Source organism: Mesoplodon bidens (assembly GCF_964165515.1).
Source record: "Mesoplodon bidens genome assembly, chromosome: 3".
In the NCBI taxonomy this organism is placed as follows: Eukaryota; Metazoa; Chordata; class Mammalia; order Artiodactyla; family Ziphiidae; genus Mesoplodon; species Mesoplodon bidens.
In genome coordinates, this window is record NC_138178.1 from 156,710,413 (window position 1) to 156,727,510 (window position 17,098).

The following is a 17,098-nucleotide window of genomic DNA, read 5'->3' on the forward strand; positions in this document are numbered from 1 at the left end:
ATGAAAATCTTTACATGTATTATCTTTAACCCTCAAAACCATATTGTTGTCATTTTACATATGGAGAAACTGAGGCCAAAAAGGTTAAGATCATCAATGTAGGAGCTTGAATTAAACTGCAAAAATACAAGATTTTCTGGCAATAAACAAAATATCTTTATTATGATTGTTTTAATGGTTAAAATTTGCATGTTTCCTAGATAAAGTAGTCCGTAACAGGATTAAAAAATTACAAAAAAGCAAGCTTCTTAATGATTCATTTGAATTAACTATAAATTAAAATACTTGCTAATTATTTAATACCTTCTAAAATAACACAAAATATATTCAATATGTAATACAAGCCTTAATAATCTGATTCTCCTTTTATGCAATTATTTACAAACTCTGAACTAAAAGAAAAACATATGGCTAAATGGTGGAATTAAAGAACAAGTATGTCCTCAAATAATTTTATCCTAAATAATCTATTCTTCGGAGTAGAAATACTCACTTAATACAGTATGTTAATTATATCAATTTTAGCTACACTTTGTTGGTGTGAATTTAGCCCAATTTAAATTCCTATGTGCCTAGAAATTACAACTATTCTCTTTAAAAGCTACTAAGAATTTATAACACAGTTTAATATTCAGACTGACATCCCACCCTACTTATTTTAAAGGTACAGATTTAACGATACCTTTTTTTGATAAATGGAACTTACTAACAATGTAAAGAATTTTCCTTTCTAAACTGTATAGTTTTACTCAGTTATCTATATAACAATGTTATAAACTAGTAAGCAAAGCAAGCAGCATTACTTTTTTTAAATAACATCTTTAATTAAAGTTTTTGCAAAGGTAAAATATTAAACTTAAAATAGGTCTTAGTACATCAAAATACTAAGTTCTCTAATTGTATTCCAAGATGGTCTTTAAAACATAATATCCCATATATCACAGAAGAGCAACCTTGATCTGCAATTGTACAGAATGAATTTTACAAACATAATAAATATATTTACGCCCTTACACATAACAGTATGTACAACAGCAGTTGACAATAGTAGCTCAGAACAGCAAAAAGGATTAGCCCCTCCCCCCAATTGTAGCCCTGATACATACTGGATGATTTAAAGAAACTTGAAATAGTAGCTACTAACTCAATGTAGTTCTTCCCTTAAGAGAGAAGAAAAAACAAGTTTATCTTGTTCCTCAAAATAAACAAAAATATCAAGTTTGGTGTGTTCTTCCTTAAACCATAAAAAAATGACCAAAAAACCAGACTAAGGCAGGTTTAAAAAGGGAATACAAACTTCGGAATAATTTCCATAGCATAACAGATTAAAATGCAAAAGTATTTAAAATAAACCCATGAGGAGATATATAAAGCAACTATTTTTTAACCAATGAATTCAAAACCTGAAATAGCTGATTCAGACAGATAGGTGGAAAATAGACATATGAAATAAAATGAAAATGTACAAAGATGGATCAATAAAATATTACATTGCACAAAAGCTCAAAAAAGTTCAAGATGAAATAATCTGAAAATATAGGAATTTTCTCAAGTGGAAGAAAAAGCTAAGTTATAAAGGGGATTCCCAAGAAAATTATGTCTGATTTCCTATACAAGGTGTATTTATCTTCTGAAAAGAATGGTGACGTTATTGCTATAAGATAATCAAAAATTACTCTTAGAAGGAGATAACCCTCTTCATTCCTCCATAAAAGCCAGAAAAAAAGAAAACCAAATCCTTGATTTTCATACAGCAAAAGAAAATCTTTATACAAAAGCTATTATATTTTTATGTTCTTGTTGTCTAAGCCAGTCTATTAGAGTATGCTCTTCAAGAACACATTTTAATCACTATACACACTGCTCAAATCTTGATGTATCCCTAAAAGAATAACATCAAGGTGGCTTTGATTTTAAGAGAGGCAACAATATAAACGTGGTATTATGATGGCATTTAATAGAAAGAAATGTGAACATTTAAAAAAATATAAAAGCCCAATATAAAGATCCCCCTCATATAACAGACATTTTACTCTAGAAACTAATTGCACATTAAAGAGTTGTTTCAGCTAAATGTGGCGCTCCACAGAATTTAAATGTGCTCTCAGCCATTCAAATGGTCTGATTATCCAAACGACCACCAAAAAAGAGTACATACACTGAAAGGCACGCATTTCCACACTTTATCTAGTACTTTTGCGTAAATTTTCCTTAGCACTGTTGATTGTTTTTTAGTTAAAGGTGCCATCACCATCTGTGCAAATCTAAACAAATCCTTTTCTGAAACCTTTATTTATTTCATAATACTAAGTCTGAACTATTTTCCCTCTTTGAATAAACACGTTATTTTCATTTCAAAATTCTGAAAGTGGGAATCCTTGCCTTTTCAAAGGAATGACAGAACCTAATGAAACGATTTGTTAAATAAAATGTTAAAAGTATGATTAAGAATTCAAGTACAATAAAAGATAAGCAAGTGGCATTCTTATAGCAAGCCACTATAATAAAACTAAAACATGCTATTTGACTAAAAAGGAACACGATGCAGTAATATATAAGAGCACAATTTGGTATGCAGTGTTGTTTGGACCAGCTTTCAGAATATTCACAGGTAAAAGAAAAGCACTTGCCAAGTATGTCATAATTAATATGCAATATACACAGGTGCAAATATAAATGGCTATTTCCTGCTTCAAAATAACACTAATGAGTCACTCTGAAAGCAGTGGTTGTTCATGTTTGAGTATGTTATAAAAACAGGCCAGTATACAATTCTATTATGAATATGAATGTTTTCGTCTACATAGAGAGCCCAAAATATAAGCTGAATATCATACAGTAATCCAAGGTTCAGTAGCAAAAGAACTACTAGATAGCAAAAGGGTTTTAATCAACACTGCAGCAATGCTAAACTTTTATAGGTAGTTCAGGTCATTGACTTCTTCACTGGGTAAATATAAACCTACTAGCAACTATACTCAAGGGCAAACAAACAACAGGACTTCTGTGATTTTATCCCCTCTCCCTTCTCTCCTCCCAGTCTCATTAATAAAAACAAAAAAAAACCTGTGTGTGCTTTGAGCATAGTGGGGTAAACAAATAAACCTCCAGAAAACTAAATTAATATAGTAAAAATTAAAACCGTATCACCAGTTATGGCATCTAAATAAAACCTAACTACTAGCATGCTAGAAACCACAGTTATACCAAAGTTCAGAACATAAGTTAAAGGGACCAAGGTGGTATGTGGGGTGGGAAGCAGGCAAAAAAAGAGAAAAGATTAGCCTTTTCAAGAAAGTTTAAAGATTTGTGTTAAAAAAGGAAAAACAATATATAATACCTCACAGTTTTTCTTTGCAATGTACTTTAAAGTGTTTCTATGTTACTTCTGGAAACACAAAGGTAAATAAAAGGAAGACAAAAATGGAAGACTTAAAAAAAATTCAATATACAAGTAAGTTAAACACATGTGAATTTTGTCAAAATAAACCATGAAAAGAATTAGGTGTAAGAACAAAGGTGAATACACAAGTTCCTACAGTTCTCCCAAGCAACTCGTTCACACTGAACATAGCACTGCCACATTGTTCTTTATAGCCCCTTACAGAATACAGAGCTATGCATTCTTAATATCATATTATATTTCTATTATTTTTAATATACAAGTCAAATTTCTATGCTTTCTTCCTGATGTGCAAACTGGAGCCTATGTCTATATTAACAATGGCCTGGAAGGGCCACCAAACGAAAGAGAGGTAAATATGTACTTAGTGGCCCACCCTCCTCTAATCCCAAAATTTCTCCCTCAAATTACAAAGTTGCATTTTAAAAGTGTGTTCACTTAGAATCATTTTAAAATTCTTTACTAGTAAACACAAAAAAACTTTTTATAATTACTAAATTGTTTAATAAAAATCCAGGTCCTCACCACCTGCTCAATGCTTCAATCAATGCACAGAATGTTATCTAAGTGTTTGTTTAGCTTAAAGACTAAACACATATATAAGCATATACTCTTTAGCCCAACAGGAAAATCTATCTATTCATATGTATATAATTTCAGCTAGATGGTACCTTTGTGCAATAACACTGTATTCCTGAGGAGCCACTGGGGTTTCTTTTTAAGGTGGGGGGGTGCTAAAAGAAACAAATACAATTTTTCTGTTAGGAAATTGAAGTTATTTTAATTCTGCTCAACTCAGATGAGACCCAAGTCTTTAAACTACATTTAATGAATCTCAAAACCTAATTAAAATAAATACCCATTCCTGGGTAAATTTTGTCTCCAAACTGTGATCACTGTTTACTTCCTTTAACTCAAATAGATGTTTCATAAAGCAGGGAAGGAAGAGGTATATATTACTGAAGGAGAACAGCAAGTAAAAATATTTAAGACCTATTATGAGAGTTCTAAATTGTTTCCTTATACAAGTGAATTAAAATTCAACACATATTCTTACCCTTTTGTAAAAAGTTCACACGCAATTTTTACCAAATATAACCATGTACAATAAGCAGTTTCGGTTCAATCTATCAGAAGGGAAGTTTCTTCAGTTCATTCCAACAAGTAATCTGACTGAACTCAAGTTGGAGGAAGGAATATAAACCAAGCTTTACATGCTAATTACCAGTGGCAGGTACCTGTATTTAAAATCAACAATTACGGTTTTCTTACACAAAATCCCAACCCTCACCACCCCAACAACCCCAGGTGCTACAGTTCCATGGCTTGCCAGTTAGAAGTAGTGTCTGTGTTGTCAAGGTCTCTTTGTCCCAGTAGCTCTGCTTCTACTGCACTTCTCTGACATGCAGAAGTTAAGTTTTGGTTGGTATATGTCCCAAGTTTCAAACTGTCCACTTTAAATTTTTTTTTAAGTTTCTTTTGTTTTATTTATAAAAGAAAAGAACCAACTCTTCACCATTCTGCATCTCCAATGGCTTTGGAAAATATATAATCTCTTCCATTAAGATTCATAATGCCATCCTTGAGATGAAATTTCCATTTGTTTTTACTTCTGTGTATCTAAATAAATAAGTAAAAAATGTATGAGATAAAATAAAAAGAGGAAACAAACAACAACAGAAAAACCATTCACACATCAAACTTGTATATGACCGCAATTGCAAACTGGTTTCTTTTTTAGTTGAGATATAACTGACATGTAACATATTAGTTTCAGGTGTACAAAGACTATAAATAGTTACACATTTTTTTCCTGTGACTAGAACTTTTAAGATCTACTCTCTTTGTAACTTTCAAATATACAATGTTATCAACTGTAGTCACCATGCTGTATTATATCCTCCTGATTACTTATTTTACAACTTAGAGTTTGTATCTTTGACCACCTTCACCCATTTCACCTACCTCCAAACCCTCATCTCTGGCAATCACCAACCAGTCTGTTCTCTGTATCTATAAGTTCACTTTTTTTGTTTTAGATTCCACATATGAGATCACATGGTATTTGTCTTTCTCTGTCTGATATTTCACTTAGCATAATGCAAAGTCCATCCATATTGTCATAAATGGCAAAACTGCCTTCTTCTTAAAGGCTGAATAATATTCAACTGTACATATACATACACCACAGCTTCTTTATCCATTCATCCACTGATGGACACCCAGACTGCTTCCATTCTTGGCTGCTGTAAATAATGCTATAATGAACGGGGGAGTGCACATATCTTTCATAGTTAGTGTTTTTGTTTCCTTTTAATAAATACTCAGTAGAATTGCTGGATTGTTGGTAGCTCTACTTTTATTTTTTTTTATTTTTATTTTTTTTTTAAGATCAGTTTTTTATTTTTTTCACGGTACGCGGGCCTCTCACTGTTGTGGCCTCTCCCATTGCGGAGCACAGGCTCCGGACACGCAGGCTCAGCGGCCATGGCTCACGGGCCCAGCCGCTCTGCAGCATGTGGGATCCTCCCGGACCGGGGCACGAACCCGTGTCCCCTGCATCGGCAGGCGGACTCTCAACCACTGCGCCACCAGGGAAGCCCTACTTTTAATTTTTAAAGGAAGGTTTACACTGTTTTCCATAGCAGCTATCCCAGTTTACATTCCCACCAATAGTACCACAGGGTTCCCTTTTCTCCACATCCTTTTTAATTCTTGTCTTTTTGATAACAGCCATTTTAACAGGTGTGAGGTGATATATCTCATTGTGGTTGACTTGCATTTCCCTGATGATTAGTGATGTTGAGCACCTTTTCATGTACCTGTTTGCCATTTGTATGTCTTCTTTGGAAAAATGTCTATTCAGGTCCTCTGCCCAATTTTTCTTTTTTTTTTTAAGAGGTTTTTTTTTTTTTTTTTTTTTTTGGCAGTACGTGGGCCTCTCACTGCTGTGGCCTCTCCTGCTGCGGAGCACAGGCTCCGGATGCGCAGGCTCAGCGGCCATGGCTCACGGGCCCAGCCACTCCGCGGCATGTGGGATCCTCCTGGACCGGGGCACGAACCCACGTCCCCTGCATCGGCAGGCGGACTCTCAACCACTGCGCCACCAGGGAAGCCCATCTGCCCATTTTTAAATTGGGTTGTTTGTTTGTTTTGATGTTGAATTGTGTGAGTTCTTTGTATATTTTGGGTATCAACCCATTGTCAGATATATCCTTTGCAAATATCTTCTGCAATTCAGCAAGTGACCTTTTTGTTTTGTTGATGGTTTCTTCCGATGTGCAAGTGCTTTTTCGTTTGATGTAGTCCCACTTGTTTATTTTTGCTTTTGTTGCCTTTGCTTTCTTGTCAAATCAAAAAATCACTAATAAGACCAATATCAAGGAGCTTTTCATCTCTGTTTTCTTTCTTCCATGGTTTCGGGTCTTACATTCAATTCTTTCATCCATTTTGCACTGATTATTTTGCGTGATAAAAGATAGTAGTCCAGTTTCATTCTTTTGCATGTGGCTTCCCAGTTTTCCCCACACCATTTATTGAAGAGACTGTCCTTTCCCCATTTTATATTCTTCGCTTCTCTGTCATAAATTAATTGACCACACAGGAATGGGTTTATTTCTGGGCTCTCTTTTCTGTTCTGTTGATCTATGTGTCTCTTTTTATGCCAATACCATACTGTTTTGATTACTATAGTTTTGCAATACAGTTTGAAATCAAGAAGGATGATGCCTTTGTTCTTTCTCTAGATTGCTATGGCTCTTCAGGGTCTTTTGTGGTTTGATACAAGTTTGAGGACTGTTTGATCTCTTTCTGTGAAAAATGCCATTGAAATGTTGATAAAGACTGCACTGAATCTATAGATTGTTTTGGATATTATGGACAATTTAACAATATTAAGTTTTCCAATCCATGAGCAAGTAATATATTTCCATTTACTTGTGTATTTTTCAATTTCTCTCATCAATGTCTTACAGTTTTCAGTGTACAGGTCTTTCACCTCCTTGGTTATATTTATCCCTAGATATTTTTTTCTTTTTGATGCAGTTGTAAATGGGATTGTTTTCTTAATTTCTCTTTTTGATAGTTCATTATTAAATAGTGTATAGAAACTCAACAGATTTTTGTATCCTGAAATTGACCAAATTCATTTACTAGTTCTAACAGTTTTTTGGTGGAGTCTTTAGCATTTTCTATGTAACATCATGTCACCTGCAAATAGTGACAGTTTCACTTCTTCCTTTCTGATTTGGATGTCTTTTATTTCTTTTTTCTGCCTAACTGCTCTGACTAGGACTTCCCATATCATGTTGAGGAAAAATGGCAGGAGTGAGCATGCTTGTCTTATTCCTAATCTTATAGGAAAAGCTCTCGGCCTTTCATTGATGAGTATGTTACATGTGGGATTTTCATATATGTCCTTTATTAAGTTGAGGTACATTCCCTCTATACCAACTTAATGCTGAGACTTTTTATGTTGAATTTTGTCAAATGCTTTTCCAGCATCTATTGAGATGATCACATGACTTTTATCCTTCATTTTGTTAACATGGTGTATCACACTGACTGATTTGTAGATGTTGAACCTTCCTTGCATCCCTGGAATAAATCCCACTTGATCATGGTATATGATCTTTTCAATAAATTGTGAAATCAGTTTGCTAATATTTTCTTGAGGATTTCTGCATTTATGTTCAGCAGGATGATACTGGCCTGTAATTTTCTCTTCTTGTGGCATCCCTGTCTGGTTTTGGTATCAGGGTAATGCTCGTCTTGTAAAATGAGTTTAGAAGTGTTTCCTCCTCTTCTATTTTTTGGAAGAGTTTGAGGATTGGTATTAATTCATTAATTGGTACTAATGTTTGGTAGAATGTACCCATGAAGCCATCTGGTCCTAGACTTTTGTTTATTGGCAGGTTTTTGATTATTGATCCAATCTCCTTACTAGTAATCAGTATGTTCAGATTTGCAATTTCTTCATGATTCAGTCTGAGAAGGTTGTGTGCTTCTAGGAATTTATTCATTTCTTCTAGATTGTCCAATTTGTAAATGTATAATTATTCATAGTAGTCTCTTATGATCCTTTATATGTCTGTTATCAGTTGTAACATCTATTTCTGATTTTATTTACTTGAGTCCTCTCTCTCTTGGTGAGTCTAACTAAAGGTCTGTCAATTTTGTTTATCTCTTCAAATAACCAGCTTTTAGTTTCATTGATCTTTTCTATTGTCTTTTTAGTCTCTATTCATTTATTCCCACTCTGATCTTTGTATTTCCTTCCTTCTACTAACTTTGGGCTTCTTCTTGTTCCTTTAGGTGTAAAGTTGGATTGTTTATTTGAGATTTTTCCTTATTTCTTGATGTAGGCATTTCTCTCTATGTACTTCTTTCTTACAACTGCTTTTGCTGCATTCTACAAGTTTTGGTATGTTGTATTTCTATTTTCATTTGTCTCAAGGTATTTTTCTAGTTCTCTTTTGATTTCTTCTTTGACCCACTGGTTGTTCAGTAGCATATTGTTTAATCTCCATCTAACTGATTTCTAGTTTAATACCACTGTGGTCAAATTGGTTTTTAATAGTTTAATTTGACAACCTCTCTTAAAAAAAAAAGTTCACTAGGTGCGTTTTTCAAAAATAAATTTACCTATAATTAGTAATACTTATTTTATAGCTCTCAGTACTTGTATTCATTAAAGTAGTTAATAATATTTCTCTGAAAAACATCCTATCTCTACCAGGTATGTGTATATATGTCATTTCACAGGAAATTTTATACTGGCAAATATTTCAAACAGCAATACCCTGTGTTCTCCCTGATGCTTCTAGACCATTTTTTTGGTCTTTTCTCTGTAACTCCTTTTATGTCTACACGATTGATTTGACCTTAGGCTTTTCTTCATTCCTCTTATCTACTGACCACCAGGACACTATCTTTTCAATATTGGTATCATGTTTACAACTACTCTCTTCTTCTTCCTCACATATAGTAACAACTTCCATATTGCTGACCTTTTTAATACCGTGGCCCCACTGTATTAGAATTCACACTAATATTAGTATTTCTCTAATTATTACGTTCTCTCTAATTCTATTTTAGTTGTCTTCAGGGCACCTGGCAACTGTTTTCTAAAAGGCTATCAATAATCTTCTAGTTACCATGTCAACAGCCTCTTGTCATATGATTTATTACAATATCCTTTAGCTGATTTCCAGGACTTCACTCTCTCCCTTCCTTCCAATCATCTTTTAAGTATCACTACCACTTCAGGCTTTCATTTTCAAAAGAGAAAATTATAGCCTGGAGAGGTTCCATGGCATGACCAAGGGCATATCGCAGTTAAGTGACAAAGATGATTCTCTTGCCCCAGTCCAAGATGCTTTCTACTAATCAGGCTGTTTCATATAATAATGCAAAAATTCTCACTATATACAGGTATTTTCTTATCCCACTGCTAAAATTCCACGGTCTAACATCCCTGTGCAGACAGTCTCCACGGCACATTCTTAGCAAATCACTGTTCGGTGTCTGCTTGAGTATGATTAAAAGTGGGGGCTAAAGAACTGCAAATTAAGTTATCCCTTCCTGGGATAGCTCTCTTATAACTCTTTCATACTTTACCCCTTACTGAAACTGCTTACTCCAAACTTCTACTTATTGATCGTAATTCTGCCTTTCGGGAGTTAATTTAAAAAACAATTAAATACTTTGTATATTTGAAAATCACTCCCATGCCCTTCCTCTAGATCACTAACTTAAGCTATATACAAATTTAACATGTGTCAATTTTTTCTCACTTATTAAAACAAAATAGAGTACAATAAAGTGAAACAGTATTCAGGACAGAGACTCCAGCATTAAGTGGTCTTATAGATCTGGTCTAATTACACTATGTAGATTATTACACCTAACACCTTAGGATGGATGATTTGAATGTCTAACAGATACAAAACTTAACATGTCCAAAACCGGCCACTCTCCTTTCCCAAACTTGCTCCATCTGCAGCCTTTCCCATCCAAGTTGATGGTATCTCCATGCTTCTGTCTGATTCTTCATCAAAAAAAATTCCTGGGGCTTCCCTGGTGGCGCAGTGGTTGAGAGTCCGCCTGCCGATGTGGGGGACGCGGGTTCGTGCCCCGGTCCGGGAAGATCCCACATGCCGTGGAGCAGCTGGGCCCGTGAGCCATGGCCACTGAGCCTGCGCATCCGGAGCCTGTGCTCCGCAGCGGGAGAGACCACAACAGTGAGAGGCCCGTGTACCACAAAAAAAAAAAAAAAAAAAAAAAAAAAAAATTCCTGGACTCATTCTTGATCCCTCCTTTTCTACTGAACATACAAGAGTCAGGAAATCCTGTTGACTCTTCCTTCAAAACATCCAAGAGCCAGCTGCTTCTCACCACTTCCAGTACTATCATCTTAGCCTCAGTCACCATTATCACTCACTTGGATTACGACAATATCCCTCTATTAATCTCGTTTCAACCTTTGCTTCTTCTCTGCTCTCAACGAAGAATGCTAAGTAATCCTTTAAAGATTAAAATGTAAGTGATATCAGTTTTGTCTATTTGAAACCTTTCAATAGCTTCCCAATTCACTCAGAGTAAGAGCCCATGTCCTACTACACCACCTGCCTTCACCTAGCTCTGACTTAATCTACTACTATACTACTCCCCCAAGTCCAGTTACACTGGCCTCCTTTTTGCTCCTCACACACAACAGGCAGGTTATGCCACTGAATAATGACAGGGCTAACTTTCTTCAAGTCTTTGTTCCTGTTCTGTTTTCCCACTCTAATTTCCCATACCAATTATCAGCTTCTAGCATAGCATATGAATTACAGTTGACCCTTGAACAGTATGGGTTTGGAAGGGCAGAGATCCACTTATACATAGGTATTTTTCAATAGTAAATACTACAGAATTAAGTGGTCTGTGGTTGGATGACTACATGCATGTGGAGGAAGCGCAGATACAGAGGACTGCCTATGTTACATGCTGATTAACTCTAGCATTGTACAAGAGTCAACCGTAATTTATTTGTTGTTTGCTATGTTTTAACATCTGTCGCCCTCAACTAGAGTAAGCTTCTCAATAGCAGGGATTGTTTCGTTTTGTTCACTGGTGTATCTCAAGTTCCTAGAATAATACCCTGGGACATCACAGACACTCTTTAAGTATTTTTTGAATAAAAAGATATCTGTCTCCTCTTTTCTTTGACTTCCTGTAGAGAAAGTATTAACTATCCTAAAAATGGATATACAAATTTATTTCCAGTACAAACCAAGTGACTACAACCTGAAAGACATGGAATTAGATAAACAAGTGATATATATAAAAAATAAATAAATAAATGTGCAAACAAGTGCTGAATACCCAGGAAAAAGGAATTCCACAGACAAGTAAAGAAACTGACTGCATTCCGCTGCAAGACAACTTGCAAAAAGCAAATGTAGAAAAGTTTCATGGATCAAATAATAGTCCATATACTAAGCACTGAAGTCATATTGAGTAATAAGTAGTAAATATTTTTACTTGAATAAAATCACAAAATACAACTTAACAATTCATTGGCCTTTAATTAAGCCCTTCCTGAAGGAGTGTCCTGAGTGCCAGGAAAAAGGCCTCTGAAATTTCCTAATGACAAACATATTAAATAAAATTACCTACAAATAAGGCTGAAGATTCAATACCTGATGCCATCAGTCCTTATCTACCCATACTTATGGGAGAACCCTGCCTCATTATTAAGTTTAAGGTTCTCATTTGATTTGCAATACAATAACTCTATGACTGCTTCTAAAATTGACTCGTTGTTGAAATTCTAAAATTTAGTCTTCAAAAATAAACTCCTAAAGTTCAAGTTGCCTCAAACCACACCCATGCCCATTTCAGAACACACCATTCTTTACTGTTGGCTAAAACATCAAGATTCAACCCTCCAGTCTCCAGAACTCATTTGATTATAAAAATTAGATCTCTGCAAACTTTATAACTGTTTGTCATTCAACACACTATTTAAAGCTATTTTTTAATTTCTTAGCTTAAAACATTAAAATATTGTCTCTTGGAGCAAAACAAGCCAATTTTAGCATTTAAAATATTAAGTGTACAAAGGAGAATACAACGTCACTTATAGTATGAAAATACTTAGAAGCATATTCTCCAGTCAAGCTAAGGTAAAGGTCCTCTCTTGACTGATAAATCTGACATCTTGCTATCATGAAACTGTGTCCTGGATAATTTGGCTGCCAACAAGTTCCCTTGAGTCTTCCTGGCAATTAAGATTTACTGGTATCTCTCATTGTTTTAACTTCAATATGCTTCCTCTATGTGCATGTAATGAGAAATTACTTTTATTATAATGTGCTTGGTGTAGGGTATTAAAAGTGCTTACTTAGCAGTCATAATGTACAAGAGTGGATGCCCTGATAACTCTGAATCAATGACCTCACTAACTTAATTCTATAATTTCACTGGTATTCAACTCTCTTGACTTTACCTTTTCATTAGGAAATGATAAGATTTATTTTCTTAACATTTTCCCTATAGATCTGTTTGCAGTAAACATGGCTAGTTATAATATTCATTTCTATAAAAGCAACACAAATTTAAGATTTTCATCATTTGTAAAGGAGGGCATGCAGGGCACAAATCTTGTATAATAAATGACTTCAGCTCCAGTACCTGACACATTTAGGCACTTAATAAATATACATTTACTGAATGAGTAGTGCTTATAAACAAAACCCAGCTACTTCTGTTAGAGTTTTCAGCACATTTTAAAGACCTCTGCTGAAATTAAATTATAAAAATGCAATATAATTTGTGGATTTACTATAAATTTAATGATTATAACCAGAAAAAAAAATTTATTCCAAATTAAATGTTTCAGCAAATAACCAAAATTTTAACAGTGCCAATAACTATAACAAAAATATTTGGGAAGTAGCATCCTTTTTAAGAATTAAGAAATCAAGGAATCAATAACTAATTCTCATAGAACCTAGTTTAAAAACTTTTTACTGCTACCAAAATACAGCAAAGCTAAATAATTTAAAACAATTTTCAGTAAAAATGTATCTTTTGTTAGTTATCAGTCTTGTTTCTTGCCGTTGTTCTTTTCTCCTTAGCAATAAAAAAAGGTTACAGAAATTTAATTAGTCTTTTAGTTTTGAGATAGTTGAGGTTAGAGGGAAAACACGGTTATCCCACTGAGTTACTATTCATGTTAAAGGACAACCACAAAGTGGCTTTACTTTGTTAACAGGTTGGGAGACACAGTCTAAACTGAAAACAACATACTTCCCATGAGTTCTTTCATAACTCTTTTTTCAACTGTAAAGTTATACAAATTAATTTCTCATTCTATTAAAATAATCTAACTAAACTATAACATTGGTTTCATTCACACTGCTTATACTAAATATAAGAGGCATCAATCAGCTGACCAAATGCTTGAACAAGGCACACAGGATGGTTTAGGGAAGAAATTACAACAGAAAAAATGACAGTAACCTGATCATAAAACACTCACCTTATCATATTGGCATACAACAACATTTTCTGTGTCAAAGAGTTCCTGTCCTTCCTCATCACTCACATCATCTTCACTATTGAGGGGTTCCTAAAAATGCAAAAGGGAGAATTCATTTACTTATACTTCATGTATTACTAGAAAAAGGCCCTTCTAATATTCAGAGAAAAGAAACACAAAGACCTTGATGTTCTTTGAGAACCAAGGGCCAGACAGATGCATATATACCATGAACATACTGTTAACTGGCTGTGTTAAGACTCTACCAATGTCACTGAAATTCCAGCATGAAATTAAATACAATAATTAAAATAGTTAAGCTATATAATTTATAAGCCTGAAAAGATGTTTAATTTTACTTCCTTTATTCTTTCCTAATAGTACGAAAAGATGATTCTCTTTAGTAACTGTTTTAAGATGCCTAGAAGTGGACCTAACAAAATATGAAGGTTTAATGAGATAATGGTAGTATGTACCACCAGAAGTAGCAGTGTAAAAGGGAAAACAGGGTTATAAAACAGCTTGGCAGCCTGGATAGTCTTTACATTAAGGACTAGGACTAGGAATACAAATTAGTATTAGTGGAGACTTAGAGCATAGTTAAGGCAATCATATTTAAAAAGAAGGGGAGGATCTCGGTCTCAGTATCGAAGAGAATTAAAGGCCAAGATCTAACTAGAGCATAAAATGACCAACTAAGTTAACCTTGACCTCAGTTATGGCAGAAAATAAAACATACAACTCTGATTTCTAATTAATGAAGAAAGAGAAGCTAGGACAAAATGAAGGTGGAAAGAAAAATAATCAAGATGATATTAAGTCTAGGCCTATACTTACACACATGTATATGTATATATATTCTTTAATTTAAAATAGGTATCACCAATGTAAATGTAAAAAAAATTTACTGAGGTAAAATTCACCATTTTAACCATTCTAAGCTGTACAATTTGCATTTAGTGCATTCATAATGTGTGCAATTACCACCACTACCGCCATTTCTAATCAATATTATAGAGCTTAGGCAACAAGGCAAGAAAAACTATTCTTTTCACTTTTGATTTGACTGCCTACAGAAAAAGCATGAAAGAATCAAGAAGCCACCTGGTAAATAAAGATGACGGTAGCCCCCAGCGCCCCCACCTGAAAACCCCGTTTTCCTTGATCAACCCACCGTGTCCAGGGAAGGAGCCAGGAAGCACAGCGAGGTTGCGTTAAGTACACGTGGGAAATCAAGAACTATGATATTTTTCTCTGTTCAAACAGCTTTTTAAAATTTGCTATGGTCTTTATAACAAAAAAGAAAATTGAAAAAAAAAATAAGTAGAGTAGCAGAAGCCTTTTGCTACTCATCATTAATCAAGGAAATAAAAATTAAAACCAAAATGAAACAAAAGTTTCTACCTACCAGACTGGCAAAAATTAAGAAGCCTGACAATGTCAAGTATTGGTGAAGATGTATAGACATATGCACCATTATACACACTGACTGCCAGAAGTATAATTAGTACAACTATGTGGCATTTTATCATAAGTTGAAGATATAAATGCCTTATGATTCAGCAATTCAAGGTTAAGGTACAACACTCAGAGAAACTCTTACATGTGTCCCCAGAAGACACATACCAAAATATTTTATAACTGTAACAGTTAACAAGTAGAAACAACCCTAATGTCCAATGCATCACAAAAATGCATAAATTTTTAACATTTAACAGTGAAAATAATTATAGGTATATGCAACAACTTAGATGAACCTCAGGAATACCATGTTGGCAAAAAAATGAACTTGTAGAAGAATACACAATTATTTCACTTTTTTATAAACAGGCAAGTAAAACGAAACAATATGCTCCTTAGGAATATAAATACATATGGTAAAATATAAAGGTATAGTGGTAAACACAAAATTCATGAGCAAGGTTACTCTGATGGCAGAAGGAAGAGGATGGGGATTGGAGACGGGCACCCAGGGGACTTTATTTAGGCAGTGGATTTTTTTTTTTAAACTAGATGTGGACATTGGGTTGTTTATATCATAAAATATTTTTATTTGTTTCATCTATTCAATATTTAATAAAATAGTATTCTTTAAAAAAAATTAACTTAAATCAGCGGTTCCCAACCTTTTTGGCACCAGGGACCAGTTTCGTGAAGACAATTTTATCATGGATAAAATATTGGCGGGGAGAGGGGCTTCCCTGGTGGCGCAGTGGTTAAGAATCTGCCTGCCAATGCAGGGGACACGGGTTCAATCCCTGGTCTGGGAAGATCCCACATGCCAAAGAGCAACTAAGCCCGTGCGCCACAACTACTGAAGCCCACACGCTGTGCTCCACAATAAGAGAAGCCACTGCAATGAGAAGCCCGCGCACAGCAACAAGGACCCAGCGCAGCCAAAAAAAAAAAAAAAAAAATTTGGCGGGGGATAGTTCAGGCGGTAATGTGAGCGATGGGGAGTGGCAGAGGAAGCTTTGCCTGCTCACCAGCCACTCACCTCCTGCTGTATGGCCCAACTGCTAACAGGCCGCAGACCAGTACCAGTCCACGGACCAGGGGTTGGGGACTCCTGACTTAGATAATTTAGAAGAAGTTTGTAAGATAAATCAGAAGATTATATCTTAGGCTGCAGAAGGCAATTAACAGTGAAAACTGTGGTAAGACAAACACCATCTTGAATACAAGTAACTAAGCTGGAACACTGAGGAAAACAAAGATATATTCACACGCTTCTAAAAATACACAACAAAAAATCAATAAGAAAGGATGGTTTGATCAGGAAACTTGCACAAACCTCTCAGATAGCCTCATCCACCAGAGGGCAGACAGCAGAAGCAAGAAGAACTACAATCCTGCAACCTGTGGAACAAAAACCACATTCACAGACAGACAAGCTGAAAAGGCAGAGGGCTATGTATCAGATGAAGGAACAAGATAAAACCCCAGAAAAACAACTAAATGAAAAGGAGATAGGCAACCCTCCAGAAAATGAATTCAGAATAATGATAGTGAAGATGATCCAGGACCTCAGAAAAAGAATGGAGACAAAGGTGGAGAAGATGCAAGAAATGTTTAACAAAGATCTAGAAAAATTAAAGAAACAAACAGAGATGAACACAATAACTGAAATGAAAAATACACTACAAGGAAGCCACAGAGAATAA

The 17,098-nt window shown here is 34.8% G+C and overlaps 1 protein-coding gene across 1 annotated transcript in view; it reads right to left on the minus strand.

The window, feature by feature from the left end:
• Positions 1-799: 799 nt before the first annotated feature.
• Positions 800-17,098, minus strand: part of GTF2A1 (general transcription factor IIA subunit 1) — a 45,685-nt gene continuing 29,386 nt past the window's right edge. Inside the window, exons 8-9 of the mRNA XM_081229458.1 lie at positions 13,935-14,024; positions 800-5,023 (exon numbers count right to left, since the gene is read on the minus strand). Coding sequence (XP_081085584.1) covers positions 4,916-5,023; positions 13,935-14,024 — 198 coding nt within the window. The 3' untranslated portion in view covers positions 800-4,915. The remainder of the gene's footprint in view (positions 5,024-13,934; positions 14,025-17,098) is intronic.